The sequence below is a fragment of the Tursiops truncatus genome, chromosome 14, assembly GCF_011762595.2.
Source record: "Tursiops truncatus isolate mTurTru1 chromosome 14, mTurTru1.mat.Y, whole genome shotgun sequence".
Lineage (NCBI taxonomy): Eukaryota > Metazoa > Chordata > Mammalia > Artiodactyla > Delphinidae > Tursiops > Tursiops truncatus.
In genome coordinates this window covers 13,003,222-13,028,776 of record NC_047047.1, presented here as the reverse complement: position 1 = coordinate 13,028,776, position 25,555 = coordinate 13,003,222, and the positions used below count along the sequence as shown (strand labels likewise).

Genomic DNA, 25,555 nt, shown 5'->3' with positions numbered 1-25,555 from the left:
GGGGAAAGTGTCAGGGGGAGTGGTGGTGGTGGTGTGATGAATTGGGAGATTGGGATTGACACATATACACTAATATGTATGAAATGGATAACTAATAAGAACCTGCTGTGTAAAAAAATTAAAAAATTCTAAAATTCAAAATAAAAAAGAAAAATGTGCCACTTCCTCCTGGCCTGTGTGGTTCAGGTGAGAAATCTGTTGCAATTTGTTTTGGTTTTCCCCTATACAAAATGGTGTCATTTCTTTCTGGCTGTTTTCAAGATATTTTCTTTTTATTTTTCAGAAGTTTAACTGTCATATGTCTTGGAGTAGAACTCTTTGGGTTTATCTAACAGTATTTGGTATTTGTTCAACTTGAATTCGTAGGTTTATATCTTTTGCCAAGTTAGGGAAGTTTTCAGCTATTATTTCTTTGAATACTTTTTAAGTCTTCCTCTCATTCTCCTCTCCTTCTGTGACTACAGTGATATGATTGTTACTTTAAAAAACAAAACACCCCACAGTCACTGAGACTCTGTCCATTTTATTCCAGACTATTTTCTCTCTGTTTTTCAGAGTGCGTAAGTTCTACTGGTCTGTTCCTCAAGTTCACTGATTCTATCCTCTGCTATCTTCACTCTATTATTGAGCCCAAACAGCAATTTTTTTTTTTTTTTTTTTTTTTTTTTGCGGTACGCAGGCCTCTCACTGTTGCGGCCTCTCCCGTTGCGGAGCACAGGCTCCGGACACGCAGGCCCAGCAGCCATGGTTCACGGGCCCAGCCGCTCCGTGGCATGTGGGATCTTCCCGGACCGGGGCACGAACCTGTGTCCCCTGCATTGGCAGGCGGACTCCCAACCACTGCACCACCAGGGAAGCCCAACAGCAAGTTTTTAATTTTACTTATGTATTTTTCAGTTCTATCATTTCCATTTCATTTTTTTTAATAATTTCTATATCTTTGCTGAATTATTTGTCTTCAGTTTCAAGAAAGTCTGTAAATGATTGAAGTATTTTTTTGATAGCTTTAACATAATTACCAGATAATTCCAACATTTGATTCATCTCATTGTTGGCATCTATTGATTGTCTTTTCTCATTCATGTTGTGATTTTCCTGGTTGTTGGATGAGTAATTTTTTAGAAAAATTGGATAGTGGACATTCTTGATAGCATATTAACAAAGCTCTGGATCACACTTCATTTTCGTCTTCTTTTTCCTTATTCTTTAGCAGGCAGTCCCCTGTTGAGATTTAGCATATGGGCGGCTGGGTATGTATGTTTAGTTTCTCTCTAAGCCCTGCCAACACCACCTCGGCAAAAGTGGAGCACTGACTCATGCTGCCTTGTCGCAAATAGGTGGGGTGGAAGTTCAGCACTCCCCTTGCTCCACTGACAACTTCCCAGTGCACTCGGGGCGCCAACTCCCACTGTCTTGTTGCCTCTTAATGGGGCTGTAAGTTCAGCTCCCTGCTCAACGTGTTTGATACCACTTGCTGGGGGAATTGGAGCACCACCTGCTTTTGCCAGGCAGGAGATGGAAGATCAGCTTCCTGACTCAGCCCTGCCAAAACCATCCTGCAGAGGAATTGGAGTGCTGCCTCCACGTCCATGGATTAAAGGGGTTGAGTGGAAATTAAGTCCCTGCTCAGCTCTGCTGATACCATGCTAGGGGGAGAGGATACAATTTTTTGTGTGTTTGGCTGGAGTAGGACGGATATTGCCAACAAAGTTTTCATTGTTAGGCCATTCTTTTTTCCATTCGTTGGTGAGGGCTTTTCTTGGAGCTTTTGTCTGTGCCTGTTTGTGGTGCTGGGTTGAAGGCTTCTGCAGTGCCCCATCTGAGATATGAGAGGAAACCTGTGAATTTACCACCATGGCATTTCTCAAGTGCCAAGACCCCTATGCAGCCCAACTTCTTCCTACCTTTCAAAACATTCCTATGTTTGTTCCTATGTATGTTCTTCCTACCTTTCAAAACATTCCTATGTTTGTTTTCTGTGCTATGTCCAGAGTTTTTTAGGAACAGCCTGGAGGAATGGGATTACTTCACGTTTGTGGAACTGGAAGTCTCAAAAGGCCATTTTTAAGCACTTGCTTAGTTTACTATCTGGAGTCTCCCCCAGGTTGTCAAAAGTCATGAATCTTTACAACCTAGACTCTGCCCTGAAGAGAGGCATAGTAAGATACATAAACAGATTAATCAAATGCATACATAATAAGAGGAAATAACAGCACCCCAAATTTTTATAGGGCTTCATGGTTTACAGAGTACTCTCTATATATCTACATATACATATATATTCTTATACATTTACTAATTACATGTATGCATTTACTATTGAAAACATATTTATATTACTTTATAAATAAATATATATAACTCAGAGATGTTGCAAGGTGGGTGAAGTAGATACTGTTATTTAAAAAAAAAATAAAGGCTGTTTGGTTAAGATTCTTACCAAAGAATCTTAAGTAGAAATGTTACAATTTTTGTGAATTTTAGCCCTAGACTCCTATTACCTAACCACACTACTTAGGATAAATGATCTTTTGTTTTATTAGAAACCCCATGTTAACAAGTAATCATGGAGCATAATTTTGCTTTTTTGAGGTACACTGCTTATGGGTTTTGGAGTCAGACAGACTCAAATTCAAACTCCAGCTCCACTGTGTATTAGCTGTGTAATCTTTGAGAAATTACTTAATTCCTCTCTGCCTCAGTTTCTTCATCTGTAAAATACGGATAAAAATAATATTTACTTCAAAAGATTGCTTTGGATAATCACACATTTAAAGCAAAGTGCCTGGCATATTGTAAGCACTCAATAAATGACAGCTATTATTATTACTAGGATAAACAAACAAAGCCGGGGTTGGGGGGAACCCATTGCATTTCCATAATGAGGAAGTAATGATTCAGAATCAAAGATTTCAAAAGCAGGGAGGGTGCATCTACCCATTCCTGTTCGGCTGTGTAGCACCTCACATGTTGCTTAATAAACACTGACATCTCTGTAATTCTAGAACTGGAAGGGACTTAAAGGTCATCTATTTCAAGCTTCTCATTTTACATATAAGGAAACTGAGCCTGAGAGGGGTTGAATGAATTACTTCAGGGTTACAGTGCTAACACCCTTCTGGTTACACCTGACCTGGTAAACCACACAAAAGAGTGAGCAGGAAACAAAGTAAAGAAAGACACCAGGATTCCAAAAAGAAAAAGACTCAGACCAATACAACTTGAGGGAGCAGGTCCAAGAGGTGTAAATACCTCCCTACGGGACGTCATATACGAGGGCAATGCCTACATATCATCCTCGTCGAGATCTATAAGGGGGCATCTAAACTAGAAGGCAACCAGTGAGTGGCTTACAGAAGGGGTGAAGGCTACATTGGGGTGGGCTTTGCTGGTGAGAGAGGCTGTCTCCTACAAACATTAGTGATGCGGAAAGAAGGTGGTAATGGATACAGAAGGAAAGGCATTATTGTCAACACTGCCTGTCCAATCCCTAACAGTAGGTCATTATGGTAGGCAAGTATCATCCATGTCGGCAAACAGGCATGTAAGTGGCAATATGCCCCGAACCACAGAGGAGATATAAAAGAAGTGAAAAACATTCAGATCAGTATTTTTTGCTAGTAGTTATGCTTTCACCCATTTCTTTTTTTTAATTTTATTTTTGACTGCGTTGGGTTTTCGTTGCTGCTCGCGAGCTTTCTCCAGTTGAGGTGAGTTGGGGCTACTCTTCGTTGAGGTGCGCGGGCTTCTCATTGCTGTGGCTTCTCTTGTTGCGGTGCACAGGCTTTAAACGCACGGGCTTCAGTAATTGTGGCTTGTGGGCTCTAGAGCACAGGCTCAGTAGTTGTGGTGCGCGGGCTTAGTTGCTCCGGGGCATGTGGGATCTTCCCAGACCAGGGATCGAACCCGTGTCCCCTGCATTGGCAGGCATATTCTTAACCACTGCGCTACCAGGGAAGTCCACCCATTTCTTAAATTATTCTTAGTAGCAATTTCCAGAAATGTCCATGTGGAGATTATTTTTTTGGCTTAAAAATGATAAAAATTGATTTTTAAAGAAACGATGAAAAGGAATGTTATTTTTTGTAATCCAGCATTTCATAATAATGCATTTTGTCAATTTAACCTTACTTTCATATTGGCTGTCAGCTAGAACAGTCAGTAAATGAGCAAGGTCTCTTAAACAAGGTCTGTTTTTTTATAATTATAAACATAGTCTTTCTTACTCATATCTGAAAGTGCATTTTGCATAAAAGCATATTTTTAAAGCAGTTTTTTAACAGATTCTCAAATCTGAAAGATGAAATTTTGACTTTTTCTGTCTTGTCTCTGTCTAGTTTCAAGCTAAGAATAAGTCAAAATGAAAAGAATACATATGAGAATAAGGGTGAATGCTAAGTTATAGTTAACTATTAAACATTTCAAAAAGATGGCATGAGCAGTTCTAAAAACTTCTTTTTGTTAGAGAAATGTTAAGTGGACAGTAAAAGTGGTTTACAAAATAGTTACATATAACGAGGGCTACCCTTCACATATGGGTCTATGTGTATATGCAGGAAAAACTCTGGACATTCACCCCAGATGTTAAAACTGATTTTTTTTTTCTGGGTCTTGGGATTTCACGGGTTGATTATTTCTGTTCACCTATTTGTATTTTCTGATTTTCTTACAATGAACATGTATTTTGGTCATAAGACAAAGGGGTTTTTCCCCTCTTCGTTCTTTCTTTGGATTGTTTTCTTAAATGTTACAGAGAAAGGAATCTGGAGTGGAGGGGAGGACCAATGCAAAGACCAGAATAATTGCAAATGAAAGGTTCATTTGCAAAAATGCAAATGAAAGGTTGCAAAAAATTGCAAATGAAAGGTTCATTTGCAAAAATGTTCATTTGCAACAAAATATGGGGCAGGAGTCCATTTGATACTGGATGGGGTTTTTGTTTGTTGGCTGGTTGGTGTTCGTGTGTGAGTGAATTATTTTTTGTTGTGTGGTAAAAATGCAATCATAGAAAAATAATTTGCAGTTGTTCTGAAAATGGACTTTTTCGGTTGTTGCTTCTACAGACCCTTCTCTGAGAAATCAAGGTTTAGGCTTAAAGCAATTGTGCACTGGGTAGGAAGGGCCAATACAAAGTAAGGAGAGGACGTAAAGATCTCTGCCCTTAAAATTACTATTTTTCTCTCCTCGGTTAAATTTGAGGCCTCTTCTCCTCTTGTTTATTTTCTTTCCTTTAACAAATACCTAGAGCACTTTTTCTGTGTTGATTAAATCATAGGAGAGGAAAGAAAAGTCAGCCCTGACCTAGGTGCTAACAATCTAGTTGAGAAAACAAGGTACACATTGGAAAAGTTAACTAAAAATACAGGGGCAGTATGCATTTAAGCATTAAATGACTGAACAGTGAAGTCCTCCAGCAGTTAAAGGAGTGGCTGGTAACTTTACTATGGTCATGGTCTAGATCAGTACTGTTCAACTGAACTTTCTACAGCAATGAAAATGTTCATACTGTGCTGATTAAGACAGTAGCTACTAGCCATGTGTGGTTACTGAGTAGTTGAAATGTGGTTAGTAAAATTGAGAAAATGAATTTAAAAATTTTTTAATTAAAATTTTAAATAGCTACATATGGCTGATGAGTACCATATTGGGGAGTGGTAGACCAAGATCTGGAAAAAGGTATCAGTAGTGAAAGGTATCAATAGTAATAGGAATTGTCCTGTTACTTGAAGAAAGGGGAGGATCTGAGTAGCTGAGAATAAAGAAAAGCATTCTAGAAGAAGAAAAAGCATGAAGAAGCTGTACTCAGCTCACCTTGAAAGTATGAAAGTGCCCAGTGTTTGGATGGGGGATTGTGATGTGTCACTATGCTAGGCAGACCATGCAGCTGAGAATTAGGATTTGAAGCTGCAAGTAATGGGGAGTCGTGATTACTTCTGTTCAGTGGATAATAATAGCTCTTACCATATGGCAGGCATTATTATATTGAGTGCCTTACATGGATTGTCTGATTTAATTCTTATAACAACCTTTTGAGGGGAATGAAGAGTCACCTGGTGGGACTGTAGAGGTAAGAGATAAAGGCAGGTAAGAGAAGCAATTATAACCTTGGAAACATGTCAAAAGTACTAAGGAAGGTGAAGGATGTAGAAACTAAAAAGCCTCATTTAAGACATTAGGAAGTTAGACTCAACAGAACATGTGGAGGGTGAATGGAAAAGGGAGTGAGACAATCTTTATCCTTAGGGATACTGATGAGGACAAAATCCTGGGAAGCACCAATAATTCTGGGGTGACTGAAAGCAGCTGACTTAGTAGACGGATCTTGAGAAGGATGTAGTTGGCAATGGAAACAGGTTAGTGGAGTCAAGAAATCTGATGGGGAAAAGGTTTTCCAGAATCCTAGAGGTAAGTTAATGATGAGGATGGTGAAGTGGCAGAGGAACATGGGAGAGTTAAGGTAATGCTGACAAAAACTGAGGAGTCAAGAGGAGGAAAGTCTGTTGTAGAAGGGAGATACGGATTCTGTTCCTGACATGTTGACTGGAGGTAACGAGTCCTCTGGATGATGATGCCTTGCTAGTTGGGGGGAATGTGAAGCTGGTTTATGAGACACATCAAGGCTGGAGAGGGGCAAGTTTAATGTGTTCTCACAGTAGAGCAGGTAAAGGGAAAAGAGAAGGTTGAGGATAGAAGCTGGGACGAATGCTCATCCACATAGGTGACTAAACGAGAAAGAAGAGCCAGGAAGGGAGAAGGGGTGACGGAACCATACCATGGCAATGCCTTGACGGTGAAGGAAGAATTTTAAAAGTGAAGGTTAGGCACAATTTTCATGTGTTGCATGATAAATAGTGATGGTGTGAACCCACCCGGAAACCCATTCCGGAGGTCAAGGAAAAAAAGAGTGAGAAAAGGGTGACTGAGTTTATCAAGGAAATCCTTGGAGAAACAGGAGGAACAAGTGCAGAGGATTTGTTTGGGCAGTTTGGCCATGGAAGGACTGAGAGGAAAAGGGAAACAGCTTGAGGAGGGTTACATGAAGGTTTCCCCCATGTCCCCAGGTCAGCTGGCAGCTTAGGAAGGGAGAAGGGACTCTTCTTCCTTTAGGTATTTGACAACAGTTAACAAAATGGATGCTACAGGTAGACATACTTTGAGAAGAGTGGCAGAGGGTGCTGGAGTTGGATGTTCTTCACTTTCTCAGTGAAGCCGGAATCAGGGCCACCTGCCAAGAAAGGAGAAAGGAAATCAGGTTAGGTGGGGAAGAGAAAGAAGATATGTAACAGCAACCGTTGGGGCTGCCCTTGAGAATTACCAAGAAATAAATTACAGGATTGGGTGCTAGACCAACATGATTCCATGACTTTAAACTGCCATCTCACATTTACTCCTGGGAACTGACAACAACAGTAACAACCACCATCACTATTTATCATGTGGTTATCACATGCTTCTGGGTGTTTACACAAATTATCTCACTTACTTTTCCTAACAATGACGTGAAGTGTTATTAATTCTGATTATTTCCAAATTATAAAAAAAGGAAATTGAGGCTCAAAGAGATTTTACCTTAATTAAAAAAAAAAAAAAGATTTCATACTATGTTGCCAGACACTGTTCCAGGCACAGAAAAGACGGGCAAGGGGGCTGCCTTCGTGGAACTTTATTGAAGAGGTGCAAACAGAAAAGTAAACGAATAATTTAATCCGATCATTTCAGATTTTAATAAATAGAGCGAAAAGAATAAAACTGGTAGTATAATAGGTATTATAATAAATGATATAGTTTATTACATCCAATGGAGGAGGGAGTGCGGGAGGGTAGAAGATACATTAGTGTGGTCAGGGGAGGACCCTCTGTGGGACAAGTGTGCTAATGACAAGGTGGATGACAAGGTGGACGAGATTTCCAAGGCCAAAGAAAAGCTAAGGACAGAGGCCCTGAAGCAAGAACCAGCTTGGCTCCTCGTGCAGGTGCAGCTCAGTGGGCAAGCAGGTATAGGCCAAGGTTGGAGGCGCCACGGCAAGTCAAGGAAAGGATTTACGCAAAGGGGGTTACTCCATCCGATTCAAAGGAGTAAGGCGCCGAAGAGGCAGGGGCCAGGCCGTCAGGATCTCCGACGCGAATTTGCATTCCGCGAAGCTGCCCGCATTAGACGCGGGGTGAGGCAACCGGTCAGGAGAGGCTCCAGGCCTAGGGGCCAAAGGGCCGAGGCCTGCGGGGGTGGAGGAGTGAGGCGTGTGACCTTCCAAGTGTCGCAAGAGTCGAGACAGCACCGCGGACCGCGCCCGGCCAGCAGGCAGCCCCCCTCTCCCGCCCCAGAATCACCCCCGCCTTCCATTCTCTTTAGCGACCCTCGCCTGCAGCACCACCCACCACTCCTGGCCAGGCTTGATTTTTCCTCCGGGGTGGAAAGTCGGTCTTCCAGAACTTCGGAACGACAGTACCCCCAGGAGTGATGGGGGATGAAATAGCTCAGGGCTAGAGCGAAGTCCTACGGGAAATAGACCTTTTTATTTCTGCCTTGTTTTCCCTCTTGGCTTTCTAGAAACGACTTGCTTCCCGGGATGCTCTCCAAGTCACCCCCTCCAACAGCGAGCCTATTGGTTTGGCCCCTAGTCTCGGATTGGCTGAAGGGTTACGCCTCGGCCAGGGATTGGAGGATGTTTGTTCCTTACGTATTCCCGGCGCCCATTGGTTCGTTTTCCCCGTTTCTGGGCGGAGTGGTTCGGGACGGTTTCCACCCTCTTGTTTACGGAGCGCGTAGTTGTAGCGCTCTCAAATCTCTGGGGCTGTCTCCAACGTTCCCTATTTAGCTCTTCGGACCAATTGGGTCCTTGCTCCACCCTCTCCCGCTCCCTTGCACGCCTCCCGTGTGGTACGGCCCACAGCTTTAGAGCGGCGGCGCCAGCGGACGCTCGTCGCGTTCCTCCGCCCGCGCTCGCCGGGTTGTCCCCCCCTGGAGGGTGCGCTTGGTACGGCCCGCGCCTCCTCCTTCTCTAGCTGGGGTGGTTGCCTCCCCCTCGGGTCGGTGGCGCTTGGTGCCGCCCGGGAGAACCAGGTCATCGGTCGGTTCCCGTGAAAACAAAAACAATCGGCGGCGCCTAGGCTGGCAGCCGAACGCGGGGATCGGGGGCGCGGGGCCGGGTGGGACCAGCGAGCGGGAGCAGCGGCGACGCGCCGGGGTCGGGGCGCCATGGGGCAGGCGGGCACGGGCTTCGCCGGGGTCCCCCGGCGCCGGGGCTAGCGCGTCCGCCGCCTCGGCCGCCCGCGCCGCCCGCCTGGGGGACGAGGAGCAGGACGCGGCCTCGGCCGGGCCCGGGCCGAACGGCTGCGGACACCCGGGCACCGGGGAGCCGAACGCCGCCGCCGCCGCCTCCGGGATGGATCAGTGCGTGACGGTGGAGCGCGAGCTGGAGAAGGTGCTGCACAAGTTCTCAGGCTACGGGCAGCTGTGCGAGCGCGGCCTGGAGGAGCTCATCGACTACACGGGCGGCCTCAAGCACGAGATCCTGCAGAGCCACGGTAGGGCGGCCCGGGTGGGCGCGCGGGGCCGGGCCCACCCGCCCGCGTCCCTCAGGCCCCGGCGGGCTAGGAGGGTGCCCGGTCCCGCCTTCCCCGGGGCGCGGAAACCCACCAGGCCCCTGTGACTTTTTCTCCTTCTCTCGCCCGATTTGTCTCGAACCTGCCCCGTCCTCGTTGTTAATTACGAGTCAGCGCGAACCCACCCGGAAACCCATTCCGGAGCCACGGGCTCCAGCCCGGGTTAAACGGGGTTGGGGGCCGGTCCTTCGCACCTGCAAACTGCTACACTCCCGGGGTGGGCGCTCCTCGTCAATTGCCTTGGGCCCAAGGATCTGGGCCATGAGAGGGTCAGTGCAGCGAGCCCCCCTCCTCCCCTGCTCCGAACACTTAGCCCGGGGACTTTCCTCGCCTTTCTTCTCTTTTTTTTCTTTCTTTTTCTTAAATTAGAAACTCGAGTGTTATTCTTAGCTGTGGATTAACGGAACAGCCGCTCCTGCAAGTCCATAATTTGACTCTGTGTAGAAGTAGCTTTTCTTCAACTCCGCAGCGGCACCGACACGATTCCTAGGAAACTGGCTAAATCAAACTGTTCAGCTCTCCTAGCCTGCGAAGAGACAGAGGCAACTCTCCGGAAACACATTGTAACATAAGTTGTTAGTTAGTTGCGTTACCTGGTCAAGTTTTTACTTGATTTCCTTTCAGAAAACAGATTTTCTCTAGAAGGGGTTTCCCCTATATTATTGCCCTGGGCCCTGGGGGCAGATACGTTGCCAGAGTTAACTTGTGGAAGCTGGTTGGGAAGGGTTTGGGGTTTTGGTTTTGTTAAAGGTCTGGTATCCTTATATTAAAATATCCATAGTGTTTTATCCATCTGGGATGGGCCCCAAATCCCATCCCAGATGGGAGCAAGAAATAAAGGACTTTATTTAATGGATTTATTGAAGAGGTTGGGAGGTCTCAACTCAGAGGCTGAACAGAAGTTTCTGACAAGGGAGGTTTGGTAGCTGGGGTGATGCCGATACTGTGGTCGGAGCGATTGAGGACAGTGGCAATAGCCGAGCTTCTCTCCACCTCTCCTTCCTTCTTGTGCACCTTCCTTTCCCAGACTGCTTTCAGTTGAGAGTTAGTGCTCATCCATGGTGAGGGAGTCTTAACAGCAACATCTCATCGTGGACACTGGCAGTCACGTTTGAACTCCGGGGAAGAAGCAAACCAGAGACCATAGTGGGGGTACGACTTGGAATATGAATATGGAAAAATGAGCAGACCTAGACGGCTGCCTGTGATGGGGAAGGAGAGGTGGAGTGGGGTGGGACTCCTGGCAAGGCTCTGGTGAACTTGGTTTTGGACAAAGTTGGCCTTGAAAGGCCAATGAAGATAGCCAAGGGCATAATGTCTACTGGTGGCTGAAGATGTATAGATGGAGTTTAGGAGGAAAGTAAGGTTTAAGATGGTTTCCTGGTGTCATTCCTACAGAGGAGAGTGAAGGAGATTACTTAGGCTGCAGGGAAGAACGACTCTAGGATCTAACCACAGGCTTGAACTCCTGTTGAAGAGCGGAGGGCCAGGAGGTGCCCCCGGAAACAGAAAGGACAGGCTTAGAAAAAGAGAGGTTGGTCAACTCGTATTTGCTATTGGGAGTCAGTGACCCTCTTTGCTTGCAGTTTCATAGAATTGTTAAAATAAACTAGGTGACTGGGAGTTAAGAAAAATAATGCAGATTGAGGGGTGAGGGGCTGCTTAAGTAATGGGGCTGAAGGTGTGCCCCTCTGCCTTAAACTGGAGAGGAGATCTTTGTTTTGTTAAAGACAGAAAGGGAAGGAGTGGGTGCAGGGTGCAGACTTGGAGCGGTGGAAGGAACATTTCATTTTTGGGGACCAGGTCAGAGATTGAGGGCTTGGATAGGCAGAGCTTGAGAGGCAGAAGATGGAAAGTAAAATCCCTTTCTTCCATGAGAAGACAGAGGGCATATTAATTGTAGGGAAATGTGATTGTGAGCCTCATTTTAGGGGATTTGGGGCCCATCCCAGATGGGTAAAATAATTTTGAGAATTTGCTGAAGCAGGAATGTGTTTTAAACCTCTTTGCTTGGGAACTTTTCAAGGAACTTATGGTCAACGGGGTATTAGCCACAGAGTTTGCTGTGCTATTCAGTCTGATGTGGTGAATTGTGTGTGTTCCCTCTTCAGCCTCCTATTTTTTAACCTTCTTGTCTACCAAATTGCAGTCTTAAATTAATAATCTCTTTGATTTTTAAAAAATTCTTTAGTAATAGGATTAAGTGACTAAAGGCAGCTATAAAACATGAAAGAAAAATAAGTACCACAAGTGCCAGGTCTAGTTTTCAAAATAAAGTCTACTTTCTTATGGTGTTCTTACATATAAAAACAACAGACATCATGCTTTGCTATCTGGGTTATGGTATTTTTCAAAGCAGGTAATTTCTAAAGTTCTCTGCAGGGTATTACATTGAATCTTAGATATACCCTTCTCAAAGTCATATCGACTGAAATCTGAATTTGGAACTCCATTTTCAAGTTTAAAGGGAAGTTTGCAAGGCTCTGAATGTACCTGTCTGGGCAAGTGATCTGGTGGCCTCTGGTGACCTGAGGGAGGGGCTCCAATTGGGACCCTCCATTAGGGCTTGGGATCTCATTCTCTGGGCTCATTTGTGGTGATATTCTTGTAAGAATGTGGTGTGAATAAAGTAGAATCTTGGACTTCATAGATCCCCTAGTTTGCATCATACTGTTGGTGAGTGACTGCCTGATTTAGAAGTGTCCATTAGCGAGGGTCAGGGGATCAGGTCAGTTTTGGAGGTTGAATTACACTTTCTTATGTTTAAATTTCTTTTTTCTAAAGTTGTGAGTGGACAGCTATACCAAGTGAGGACAGTTAGGATGGTTTGTGGTAGAAACTGATCAAACATCAGTGGAGTTTAATTTGTAAGCCCATTGACAACCCAGGTCCACTCTCACCACTCTGATTCCAGATCGAAAACACTGCCCAAAGGGTGCTTGCCTGGCCTGCCCTAAGATCTCTCATTTGCTCTAAATTGCCCCATGTGGCATTTCCTCAACTCTGAGGGAAGAAGAGAGCACTGTTGTCATTTAGTTGTATCAGCTCTTCAATGAGAGTTTCCCTGTGAGTGTGAAGTTCAGTCTAATTTAAGAATCAGTATAGTTGATGCCGTTGATGCTGTTCGGCGATTGTTCACAGAGTGCCCTTGATCTCACGTGGATGCTGTGCTGGTTCTTCTCAAACTTCCCTCACGCATGTGCACTCTTATTTTTCAAATGGATTCACAATTTCACCTAAGTAGATTTATCCTCATTTTAGGCAGTGATATTTGTGAAATCATAGATTTGGTGTGTTAGGTATAATCAACTACGTATTAAAAATAAATTTGTAACTATTAAAATATTATTTCACATACAACTAAAGTCACCATTCACATCAGTGGTATTGGAACCACACTTTGGACAGCCCTTGATTAACAGATAAATGGTATAGATACATTTTGGTGATTTGACTTTTATTTATTATCTTTTTTTGGCAAGTATATTTATATTTTGTTTCTCATTGTACTTCTGTGGTGAAAGGGAGAACATAAAAGAACTATATATCATGTATTGCTGATACTCTAAATTCATATTTCGTGATAGAAAATTAGGCTGAAACAATTGGGTAACGGCTTTATGACATGTATGTGGTATACTTGAAAAAATTATAATCTTTGTAAGTGTAAAGGATGTACAGTATTTTAAAAAATTATTATTTTTAGGCTGTTATTAAAGGGAGTTCTCATATAGTTTCTGAAAGTGATTCTCAAGGAATTTTCTAAATTAAAAATTGTATTTATTTTGAGTAGATAATACATGTAAATGGTATAAATTCAAATGATAAAAAAGGATACCCAGTAAAAAAATCTCCATCTCAGTCTTTCTTATTCTTGGACCACTTCACAGCCAGAGATGCTAGTTTCCAGAAAAAATTTTAAGAGGATTCAGGGAAATGATAATTTATCACTGTTTATTTTTTCTTTGAAGCATTGGACCTGTGGTTCTACTTACTGTGATTTAGGCTTAGTATTATCTCAATTTGCAAGTTTGTAAAGACAATTTCATTTGTGGGTGTGATCAATACATATTATCATCTAAAACTCCGTGTGTGTGGTGTGTGTGTGTGTGTGTGTGTGTGTGTGTGTGTGTGTGTGTGTGTGTGTGTGTGTGTGTGTGTGTGTGTGTGTGTGTGTGTGTGTGTGTGTGTGTGTGTGTGTGTGTGTGTGTGTGTGTGTGTGTGTGTGTGTGTGTGTGCGCGCGCGCGCGCGTTCTGATGCTTAGTAATAAAACTGTTTTAGGGCTTCCCTGGTGGTGCCGTGGTTGAGAGTCCGCCTGCCGATGCAGGGGACACGGGTTCGTGCCCGGGTTGAGAGTCCGCCTGCCGATGCAGGGGACACGGGTTCGTGCCCCGGTCCGGGAAGATCCCACATACCGCAGAGCGGCTGGGCCCGTGAGCCATGGCCACTGAGCCTGCGCGTCCGGAGCCTGTGCTCCGCAACGGGAGAGGCCACAACAGTGAGAGGCCCGCGTATCGCAAAAAAAAAAAAAAAAAAAAAAATCTTTTAAAGTATGATCCTCTATCTTTATTTATCTCTTTGGAGAATCAAAGAGAATTTAGTTACTATCTGCAGAATTGCTTCCTTTTTTTTTAAATTTGAGGGTGACAAATGAGAAGTAGGCAATTAAACATGAAAGAAAAAACAAAATAGATGATCATGTTTTAAACTAATTTTTGTGGTATTGTGTCAGTAGACAAAAACCAGAGGTCCATGGTCGCATGTTAGGCATACCTTTGCATTCTAGAATTTGGGTTGTATATACTACATACATATTGAAAAGTATGTTTATTTATATATGTAAATTCTCTGCTTTTCAGAGCCTACCAGTGTTGAGTGTACTGTGTTGAATGAATTGTAAAAGGATCAGGGTTTGATGGACTGGTGCTTTGTCTTTTTATTCACCTTTATTCTTTGGTGTACTTCAAGTAGACTATGTAGCTTGGTCTTCCATTTGTTAATCAAACTTTTTGCTAGACAAGACACTCCTGAGAGAATAATACCTTTAAAGTTCTGAATTGAATAAAATTTGACATCTACATTGAACATCTAGTCTGGAAGGTAGCAGATAAGTAGGTCAGAAAAGTTTGCATGGATTAACAATAGCCATTGTTGAAATACTCAAGGAAGAGAATAGACCAGTCACCAAGCTACTTGGGCCTATTTTATATATGGTGAGAATAATAATAATAGGTTAGTGTTGGTGTTTTCAGTTGGGTTTAGAAGCAGATTTAACTGTCACCCATTCCTTTTCAGGCTCATTTAGGAGATATTCCTTTGTCCTTTGGCGCCATACTCATTCAGACTAGTATATTACTCAGGATCCTTTTGGTTGCAAGTGGCCGAATAGTTTTAATTAAGATGGAATTTGTTGACTCATAACTAAAAAGGCTGAGGTTAGGTTAGCGGCTCCAGGGGCACAGAGGGTGTTGTGAGGACTGATTTTGGTCTCTTCCTCTCTCAGCTGTGCTTTCCATGGTTGGCTTCATTCTCAGCAGAGCTTTTTCCACATGGAAGTAAAGATGGCCAGTGGACTCATGTCATCCTTGTACTGCTTGTGATCCCAGATACAGGAACATGCCTGTTTTCTGTATTTGCAACAAAATTACCAGGGAATATCTTTATTGTCTTGGTTCAGGTCATAAGCTTTTCCTGAATTAGTAACTGGGCCTGGTGGGTGGAGTCCATTAGCCACCTTGGGCTGTGCTTAGCAAATGTCAGATGTATGGCCATGTGATCCACTGTTGCTCAGAGGGGAGAGTTCTAGAAAGGAAGACTTGCACACCCAGACAGAAGTGATAGATGTCTGTGATAGTTGAGCAGCTACAAGTTACATTTGATAACAGTGTTCTTTGAGATGGTTTCTTTATTAGCTTTTGCCTTGGCTTCTAACTGTAATGTTCATATAATTCAAATACTGAGTTGCTGGTATGACTTAATCTGTAGACTAGAGAATACAACTCAATTCATGTTACCTTTGGGAACTTATTTGAAATTGCTTTAATGATTGGTATAATTTTCCTAGGGTTATCTTATCTCTTAAGTAGTTTCTGACTCTGGATAATAACATCGGTAAGGGAGAAACTTGCCAACACTTCTGTGATACTGTCATACTAGAGTTAGTAGAGAAATTCCATTGTTTTCATGTCTTAATCTTAGTAGTTCGAGTAGTGAGAGTAGTGTTTTAGGCAAACTACTATTCACTTGGGATATTAAAACTGTCTTGTTTTTATTTTGGGCCCTGCTTCTTGATCTGTAAAATCTTTGAAAATGACCCCAAAATGCAGTTGAGGGGAGAACTGTTGGGGGGGGGGCCCTGGCCCTGAGTTGTGTACATGTAACTCCCAGAAGTTGATAGACACCAGGGAGGTGATGCTCTCAACAGGGCATTTCGTCTGGCCTTCCTCTTAGATTACGTGCAGTCTAATGCCTCAAAGAACAGAGACTAGGATCTCTGGCAGAACTTGAGGCTTTTAGAAATAAGCTTTCATCTTATTTGGGAACATTGTTCAGGGAGTCCATAAGGCTTATGTTGCCAAGTCTTTCTCCACTTACGAGGCCTGGGCACAGTGTGTTACCTTTGATGAGTTTGTTGTATCTGTGGAATCCATATAGATTTAATATCTTAGTATTGGTATATGAAGACATTTGGGAGGAGATAAAGAGAGACTTCTTTAAAAAGAAACATTGTATACATGGCCTCAGTCCTCCAGGAAGGTGGAGGCTAGTTCAGGAGGTAAGAGGATGAGTCTGTGCTTGTGGAGAAGAACATAAAGCTTTGTCTGTCCTTGAGCTCAGGAGATCTGGATTTGAGTCCTTGTTCTGCCACTTCACTGGTTCTACAATCTTGCATAGCCTCTTTCCTCTTCAGTAGACTGATAAGTTATATTACGGAGTTATGGGAATTAAATAGATGATATGAACTGGCTTTGAAATCTGTAAAACAAGGTTTACTCGTTTTTTTGTTGTTGTTTGTTTGTTTTGCGGTACGCGGGCCTCTCACTGTTGTGGCCTCTCCCGTTGCGGAGCACAGGCCCCGGACGCACAGGCTCAGCGGCCATGGCTCACGGGCCCAGCCACTCCGCGGCATGTGGGATCTTCCCGGACCAGGGCACGAACCCGTGTCCCCTGCATCGGCAGGCGGACTCTCAACCACTGCGCCACCAGGGAAGCCCCTACTTGTTATTTTTAAGGTCTGTACCTTTAAGCAGTGTTAAGCAGTGTTTTAATTGAGACACTCTGACTATTTAGATATCTTTATTACTGGTGTTTGTTAACTACCATTCTATACCCAGTGGTCTGCTTAACACTGTAAGGCAGAGGTCCCCAACTCCTGGGCCAGGACGTAGCCGGTTAGGAACTGGGCTGCACAGCAGGAGGTAAGTGGCGGGCCAGCAATCGAAGCTTCATCCGTATTTACAGCCGCTCCCCATCACTAACATCACCGCCTCAGCTCCACGTCCAATCATCAGGCATTAGATTCTCATAGCAGCTCAAACCCTACTGTGAACTGTGCATGCGAGGGATCTAGGCTGCGCGCTCCTTATGAGAATCTAATGCCTGGTGATCTGAGGTGGGGCTGAGGTGCTGATGCTAGCGCTGGGGAGTGGCTGCAGATACAGGTTATCATTAGCAGACAGATCTGACTGCACAGAGACCATAATAAATCAACTTCTTGCAGACTCATATCAAAACCCTATCAGTGAGTGGCAAGTGACAATTAAGGTGCATCTTATGGAGTAGACTGGACATAAGCAACACACTTCAGGTGTCACTGTCTCCATCACCCCCAGATGGGACCATCTCGTTGCAGGAAAACAAGCTCACGGGTCCCACTGATTCTGCATTATGGTGAGTCGTATAATTATTTCATTATATATTACAAAGTAATAATAACAGAAATAAAGTGCACAATAAATGTAGTGCACGATAAATGTAATGCGCTTGAATCATCCCAAAACCAACCCCACCCCCCGGTCCGTGGAAAAATTGTCTTCCACGGAACTGGTCCCTGGTGCCAAAAAGGTTGGGGACTGCTGCTATAAGGAATATTCAAAAGCTATACAAAACAGAGTCTTCAAGGAGCTGTATTTGGATAATGAGGCCAGACTTTTACATTTGAGAGGGGAAAAAACCATGGCCATAGCACAGTACGCTATAATAGATAAGTGTTTCTGCTTGGTATAAATACTAGCAATTCAGAGAAATGGGAAGAGAGGACCCCTTAGAAGGAGCTGCTTGGAGGTGGGCTATTTCAGTTGAACTGTAGAGCACTTGATCAGTAGTTATTAATCACCAAGTATATGTGGAACTAGGCTAAGTCTTGTGGAAGTTACAGAGGACAAGCAATCGTCCTCATCATGCTGTAAGAACTTCCTGAGTAGTTGGGGAGATGAGCCCAGTATGTTTTTACAATGCAAGGCCATGTGTAGAGGATAGGCCAAATGCTGATTGAATGGTACCAACAATAGGGTAGGGTTTGAGACAGGGACAGACTCTTCTAACCTGTGGGAAGTTTCAGTAACAGACTGAATGTGGAGAGTGGGAATATAGGGCGGGCTGCCAGGAGAGGAGGTTGGCGAGAACAAAGGTGTCCTGGGAACAGTGAAGGACCATAGTGGGGAGATAAGAGTAAAAAGAATGAAAATTAAATTGGAATCAGGTTTTATAGGGTCATGGCTATCAGGGAAGGCGGTAGACTGGGAAGATACTGAATGACTTGGGGCAGGGGAGGGAGGTGCATCTTGAACAGGGAAGGGACAGGGACATGATCTGAGACCAGTTAGCACTTAAGTTGATCGGAGTTGGGAGTGAGGTTTGACTAGAGGCAAGAAGCCTAGTTAAGGTTTATTGTCAACCTCGATCTGATGAAATAGGCACCTGTTTTGGGGTAGCGGTGGTAGGGATGGAGACCCATGCGTGGGCTCTCCTGAGGGAAGGAGTTACCAGGACTTGGTGCAGAGTAGGAGAGAAGGGCTGGAAAAATCAAAGGTTAATCTAAGGTCTGAGCATGAATGACAGGTAGACAATTATAGAACCAGGAGGAAAATGGGAAGTTTAGGAGAGGGGAAGGTAGAAATTTGGGTTTGATTTTTAAATGTGAAACTCACATTCAAATGCTAAAAGAAGCCCTATCTGGTTCACCTATTCATTTCAGAGATAAATAGATGTCTAGAGATTAATTCTCTATATTTCTAATTTGAACGGAGCGAACAGGCTCTCTAAAAATATCCCACAGACATTGAAAAACGTGTGCCTGCATCTTCCTCCTCTTCTCTGGGTAGTTCTTGCCTCACAGGCTACTGTAGAGCATCACCTTTCAAACTTGTGCCCGTCATGTTGGACTTGCTGTCTGCTCCAGGAGCGCTGTTAGTCTGTACCACGTCACTTAGCTCTCAAAGATAAATTTTTGTGTTTTTGTTTTCTCTCGTGGTGGGTTTTGCAGCCCACTAGGCTGTGATTTGGTGCAGTGGATCAGAACACCTATCTGTGAATCTGCCTTTCTGTTCAGAAAGGTCAGAGGTTGACCAACAAATACTATCCTTTACTTTGTACATTTGCCAGTACATTTGTACATTACATATACCAAAAAGTTCGTTTTGTTTTCAGGATGTACTGCCTCTAGAAAAAAAATGAGTGTTTTCTCTTTGTGCCTTTTCCTTTTCCTCTGAGTAAATCTCTGATGAGCAGCTGCTGTGTTCTAGGTGCTGAGGTAGCTCATAAGAAGCTCAGAACGTCAATAGGCCACAGTTTGGTTTGCTACTCACAGTATGAAGTAGCCCTTTTATTATTATTTTTAATACCAGCCTTACCTTTTAGAGTTTCAAGTTTTTCTGTTTTAATATCTTGCAAGCACATATGTTCACCTTGTCCACAACTTCTTTCGAATCAGTCTTGGACTCTTATCCTTTATCTCCTTTTATTCCCATCCTAAATTTCCTTTTTTCTTTTTAAGCTTTTTTGTCTTTAGTCATGCTTACTGAGATAATATTTCATTTTATTTTAATTTGGTTTGGTTCGGTTTGGGCTTTTGGGATCTTAGTTCCCTGACCAGGGATCGAACCCGGGCCCCAGCAGTGACAGTGCCGAGTCCTAACCACTGGACCGCCAGGGAATTCCTTCCTATCCTAAATTGCTTAATCTGTATAGAACACTTAATCCATACCCTCAACGCTGCTGACAACATTCAGCACTCAAATGTTCATTGACTCTTAATGTTGTGATTTCTCCCTCCCCTTTTTTAAAAAAAATAAATTTATTTGTTTTTGGCTGTGTTGGATCTTCGTTGCTGTGCACAGGCTTTCTCAAGTTGCGGCAAGCAGGGGCTACTCTTCGTTGTAGTGCACATGCTTCTCATTGTGGTGGCTTCTCTTGTTGTGGAGCATGGGCCGTAGGTGTGTGGGCTTCAGTAGTTGTGGAACGCGGGCTCAGTAGTTGTGGCTCATGGGCTAGAGCACAGGCTCAGTAGTTGTGGCGCACGGGCTTAATTGCTCTGCTGCATGTGGGATCTTCCCGGACCAGGGCTCGAACTTGTGTCCCCTGCATTGGCAGGCGGATTCTTAACCACTGCGCCGGCAGGGAAGCCCCTCTTTAATTATTTTTTAAAGGAACTAATCTAGAATGAATTCTGGAGTATAGTTCTGTGAGGTCTGAGTTTTCATTTAGGTACAGTTAGGATTATGTTTAGTAAATGGATTTCTTTCTGTTTATCTGGATTAAAACTTGTGTGCCATTTTGCTTTCCCCTTAATTCCAAATTTAAAATCTCTGTCCATTTTATGAAAGTGGAGTTAACTTTTAATAACTCAGAAGAGCTCAAGTGCCATATATGTTTTATTTATAAACTTGGATATTTACATTTTTTCCTGCCTCCACAATATTCATAAAAGCGTTAAGTAAAGTCTTAGTGATTTCTGGGGAGTCTTATTTATTTCTACCAAACTGTCCTAATCCTAGGTGGTGAGGTTTTCAGCTTTTTGGGAAACGTTAATAATCGTCATCATAGCAACACCTTTCTATGTTGTGCCTCACCATCTTTTATAGAGTGGTCTCAATTATCATGAGTCTCATCTCTCACGTGTTTGACTCTTAGGCAGCAATGTACTTTGTGGTGTAGTTGATACCTCTAAACTGCCTTTTATGGACCAAATTAGAACTTTTCATTATCTACCGATGAGCAGACATATCAACTGATGGCATTTGTAGAGCTACCTACCAACCAGCTGTTCAGTTTTAACAACACTTTAACAACTGTGTGGGTGTAATTTTTTGTGGTTTTTTTCCCTGGGCTACCATAAAAATAAGTGGCAAACAAAATTGAAAATGCAAACGCTGAGTAGGGATGCAAACTCAGTTTTCAGTCTTAATGATAACATTGTCTTGCTTGTATTAGGTGGCCCAAAATGATGAGTAAATCATGTCACAGAGTTGTTCACATGGCTGTTTTAAGCCATGTGATTAGTAATGAAGGAAAATAATGGAACAAATATATGAGCAAAATGATCAAACTGTATTAAAAGTTATTTGTAAAACCAAGTTAAATTAGGAATTTTATAATTTTTTGCTTTGTGGGAACAAAATACCCTTTTTTTTTTTTCTGTACGCGGGCCTGTCACTGTTGTGGCCTTTCCCGTTGCGGAGCACAGGCTCTGGACGCACAGGCTCAGCGGCCATGGCTCACGGGCCCAGCCCCTCTGCGGCACGTGGGATCTTCCCGGACCGGGGCACGAACCCGTGTCCCCAGCATCGGCAGGCGGACTCTCAACCACTGTGCCACCAGGGAAGCCCCTGGGTACACTTTTATAGGAACACATTATGTACTAAAGTTGAGAAGTATTTCATTTCTTCGGCAAGCTTTGGGATAATTTTCTTTTACAAACAAGGAAACTGTGGCTCAAAACACAAGCCTGTGAGTTCTTATTCCAAGTCTTCACCTACATGTTTAAGGGTATTTTTGGGGAGTGTCGTTATTTGGAAAAGAGAAGGAACTTATAACTGGGGGGACTCTACTTTGTGAATGTGTTTTATTTGAAAATTGGTGTGTGTATTGATTGGTGTATTTATTTGGTGTTTGGGAAATTTAGGGTGCAATGCTCTTGGGAGTAGTACAGCTTAAGCATCCTGGGAGAGAGCAGAGGAACAGCGAGCAGCTAAACGTGAAAGGTTGGCAGCTGAGAGGGCGTTGGTTCACGGTGTTGGTAGTGCCAGAGCCTCCAGTGCTGGGCTTGAAACTGAGACTGTGTAATACACGATCTGTTATTTTTCTGTTCATTCAGTAAATAGTTATTGAATGCCTGATATGTGCTGGTTGCCATGCTAACCGCTGGAGATTGAACACTCATATTTTCTACCTTCAAGTAATTTCGTGGGGGTGATAGACAAATAAATATTTACAATGTAGTGTGAAACCCTGATAGAGAAGTACAGGAAGCTATGCAAATATTTTTCTAATTTACAGTTTCTGTGAAACTAATGGACACAAATCCTGAAATGGCTGGGCAGTGAAGCTGAACGGGGGCAGAGCTTGAAGTCTTAGCTGGACTCTATAAAAACAATTTAGGAGTTAACTCAAATATGTTTAATTTAGTTTGGCAGATGTCTGATTTTGGAGGAGACCATGCCTATTCCAATTTCTGAGAATATCATGCTTAAAATTTGTTTATAAAAGGTACTACTCTATTGCGCTAAAAGAAAAATTATCTTTAACTTAGACCAACCATGTGTGTTGGTTCTTTGTTTGGATTTAAAATCTCTTACTGACATGCTAATTATTTTGCCTGTTGAATCAAGTCTAATAATAAAAGTGACCTTAAAAAAAAAAAGTACTTTTCTGGTGCAGCCACTTTGGAGGACAGTTTGGTGGTTTCTTACAAAACTAAACATTACTCTTACCGTGAGATGCGGCAATCAGGGCTCCTTGGTATTTACCCAAAGGAGTTGAAACTTAGGTCCACACAAAAACCTGCGCATGGATGTTTATAGCAGCTTTATTCATAATTGCCAGAACTTGGAAACAACCAAGATGTCCTTCAGTAGGTGTATGGATAAGCAAAGTGTACTTACGTCCAGACAGTGGACTAAATAAAAAGAAATGAGCCGTTAAACTGTACATGTATAGGGGCAACATATATAGGGGAAATCTCAGTGCCTCCTCTCAATTTTGTTGTAAACGTTTAGCATGGCAACCAGCACTTACCAGGCATTCAATAACTATTTACTGAATGAACAGAAAAATAACAGTGTATTACACAGTCTCAATTTCAAGCCCAGCACTGGAGGCTCTGGCACTACCAACACCGTGAACCAACGCCCTCTCAGCTGCCAACCTTTCACGTTTAGCTGCTCGCTGTTCCTCTGCTCTCTCCCAGTTTTATAACTGCTCTCAAAAAATAAAGTATTAGAAAAAAAAAGTACTCGTGGTGACTAAGTGGTGAGCACTGTCTCAGAACGATTTCTTTCATGTTTGTGTATGGGTTCTGAGTACAGGGAGGTCTATCGCATTGCCAGACACAGTTGGCACGGGACCTCATCCTGGGTAAAGAGCGGCCACTCCAGTGGCAAACCTGGAATCCAGCGTTCACCTTCATAGCTGGTTTAGTTATGGTAAAGATGGCTGTCACAGTAATTGCCCAGCTTTCCTCCTAGGAACTGAATCCAGTTAGATTTCTTTCACAGAATGGTTCTCCTTGAAGCACGTTTTGTTTTCAGACAAATAAATCAAAAGAACATTAAGACACTCCCTTCAGGACTTAGAAGTTTGGTCTCAGTCAGTTTGTTATTACAGTGATTTTCAAACCTGTTTTTACCTTTGGCTGCTTTCCACTGAATCCATTTGAAAATGCATTAGTGGAATCCTCTCTGAGCAGGGCTTTCCCAGGGTTCTCTTTCAGATTATTCCATTATACTTTTCTTGGGCTTCCAAATAGTTTGTAGAAATTATTTTTCCTTGGGGCATACTGAAGACTCTCTCAGTGTTAATTAATTGACCTTATATTACTAGTATCTATCATTTATAAAAACTAAGTTGCTAAGATTCGAAAATATCGATGGATTTCAGGGATGGGGCATAGAAGTTCAGCTGGTAAATTCCAAATGCCCTCTCTCCAGCTTGGGCTCTGCTTTTCTGTTCCTTAACCATTTGCTTACTTTGTTGTCTACTGACTGTAGAAACAAACATGTCTGGATGGATAGGAGTTATGGTTTGCATTTTTTAGGTTTTTTTAAAAATTGAGTTACAGTTCTCATACCATAAAAATCACCCTTTTAAAGTGTGTATTTCACTAGCTCTTAGTACATTCAGAGTTGTGCAGCCATAACCATTATCTAATTCCAGAACATTTTCATCAATCCCAGAAGAAACCTCATATCACTAACAGTCACTCTCTATTCCACCCTTCCCCCACCCCCTGGCAACCATGAATCTCCTTGCCTATTCTGGACATTTCATAGAAGTAGAATTAAACAATTTGTGGCCTTTTGTGTCTGGCTTATTTCACTTACTGTTTTCGAGGCTCCTCCATGTTGTAGCATGTATCAGCATTCCTTTTTATAGCTGAATAATACTCTGTCATATGGATTTGCCACATTTTGTTTATCGATTCATCATTTGGACATTTGGATTGCTTCCACTTTGGAGCTATTAAATGCTGCTATGAACATATGTAAGTTCGTGTATGGACATACGTTTTCATTTCTCTTGGGTATATACCTAGGAGTGGAATTCTTGGGTCATGTGGTAACTTTGTTTAACTTTCTGAGGAATGTTTTCTACCGCTTTTGCACCATTTTACGTTCCATCAGGAATGGATGTGGGTCTGAGTCTCTATATTCTTGCCAACACTTGTTGTTGTCCATCTTTTATTTTTTTTAATTTTTATTTATTTATTTATTTTTTGCGTTAAACGGGCCTCTCACTATTGTGGCCTCTCCCATTGCGGAGCACAGGCTCCGGACGCGCAGGCTCCGGACGCACAGGCTCAGTGGCCATGGCTCATGGGCCCAGCTGCCCCGCGGCATGTGGGATCTTCCCGGACCGGGGCACGAACCCGTGTCCCCTGCATCGGCAGGCGGACTCTCAACCACTGCGCCACCAGGGAAGCCCTGTCCATCTTTTTTGTTATAGCTATCCCAGTGGGTGTGAAGTGGTTTCTCACTGTATTTTTTTTTTATATATAAATTTTATTTATTTATTTATTTATTTTTGGCTGTGTTGGGTCTTCGTTGCTGCGCACAGGCTTTCTCTAGTTGTGGCGAGCAGGGACTACTCTTCCTTGGGGTGCCAGCTTCTCATTGCGGTGGCTTCTCTTGTTGAGGAGCATGGGTTCTAGGCACGCAGGCTTCAGTATTTGTGGCACTTGGGCTCAGTTGTGGCTCACGGGCTTAGTTGCTCCGCAGCATGTGGGATCTTCCCGGACCAGGGATCGAACCTGTGTCCCTGCATTGGCAGGTGGATTCTTAACCACTGTGCCACCAGGGAAGTCCCTCTCACTGTAGTTTTGGTTTGCATTTCCCTGTTGATTAAAGATGTTGAGCACCTTTTCCTGTGCTTATTGATTATTTGTATATCTTTTGTTGTTGTTGTTGTTTTGACTGCACTACACAGCTTGTGGGATGTTAGTTCCCTGACCAGGGATTGAACCCGGGCCACGGCAGTGAAAGCGCCGAGTTCTAGCCACTGGACCAGCAGGGAATTCCCAGTATATCTTATTTGGAAAAAATGTCTATTCAGATTCTTTGCTCTTTTTTTTTTTTTTTTTTTTTTTGGGGTGCATGGGCCTCTCACCGCCACGGCCTCTCCTGTCGCGGAGCACAGGCTCCGGACGCGCAGGCTCAGCGGCCATGGCTCACGGGCCCAGCCGCTCCGCGGCATGTGGGATCTTCCCGGACCGGGGCACGAACTCGTGTCCCCTGCATC

At 43.4% G+C, this 25,555-nt stretch overlaps 2 protein-coding genes and 1 non-coding gene across 6 annotated transcripts in view; 1 reads left to right on the top strand and 2 right to left on the bottom strand.

The window, feature by feature from the left end:
• The window catches only part of RNF103 (ring finger protein 103), a 101,504-nt gene extending 92,986 nt beyond the window's left edge, over nucleotides 1–8,518 (bottom strand). The window contains exons 1-2 of one of the 2 annotated variants that reach the window (XM_073791161.1): nucleotides 8,377–8,518; nucleotides 7,153–7,225 (exon numbers count right to left, since the gene is read on the bottom strand). The gene's annotated coding sequence lies outside the window, so the exon portion shown is untranslated. The remainder of the gene's footprint in view (nucleotides 1–7,152; nucleotides 7,226–8,376) is intronic. The other variant, XM_019942225.3, reaches the window with a different exon arrangement.
• A 491-nt stretch (nucleotides 8,519–9,009) lies between these two features.
• The window catches only part of RMND5A (required for meiotic nuclear division 5 homolog A), a 61,163-nt gene continuing 44,617 nt past the window's right edge, over nucleotides 9,010–25,555 (top strand). For 2 of the 3 annotated variants that reach the window (XM_019942228.3, XM_019942229.3), the window contains exon 1: nucleotides 9,010–9,525. In XM_019942228.3, the coding sequence (XP_019797787.1) occupies nucleotides 9,384–9,525 (142 nt within the window). In that variant the 5' untranslated portion in view covers nucleotides 9,010–9,383. The remainder of the gene's footprint in view (nucleotides 9,526–25,555) is intronic. The other variant, XM_019942227.3, reaches the window with a different exon arrangement.
• Nucleotides 19,686–19,757, bottom strand: TRNAD-GUC (transfer RNA aspartic acid (anticodon GUC)). The gene has a single exon. It is a non-coding gene; the product is annotated as a tRNA-Asp (tRNA).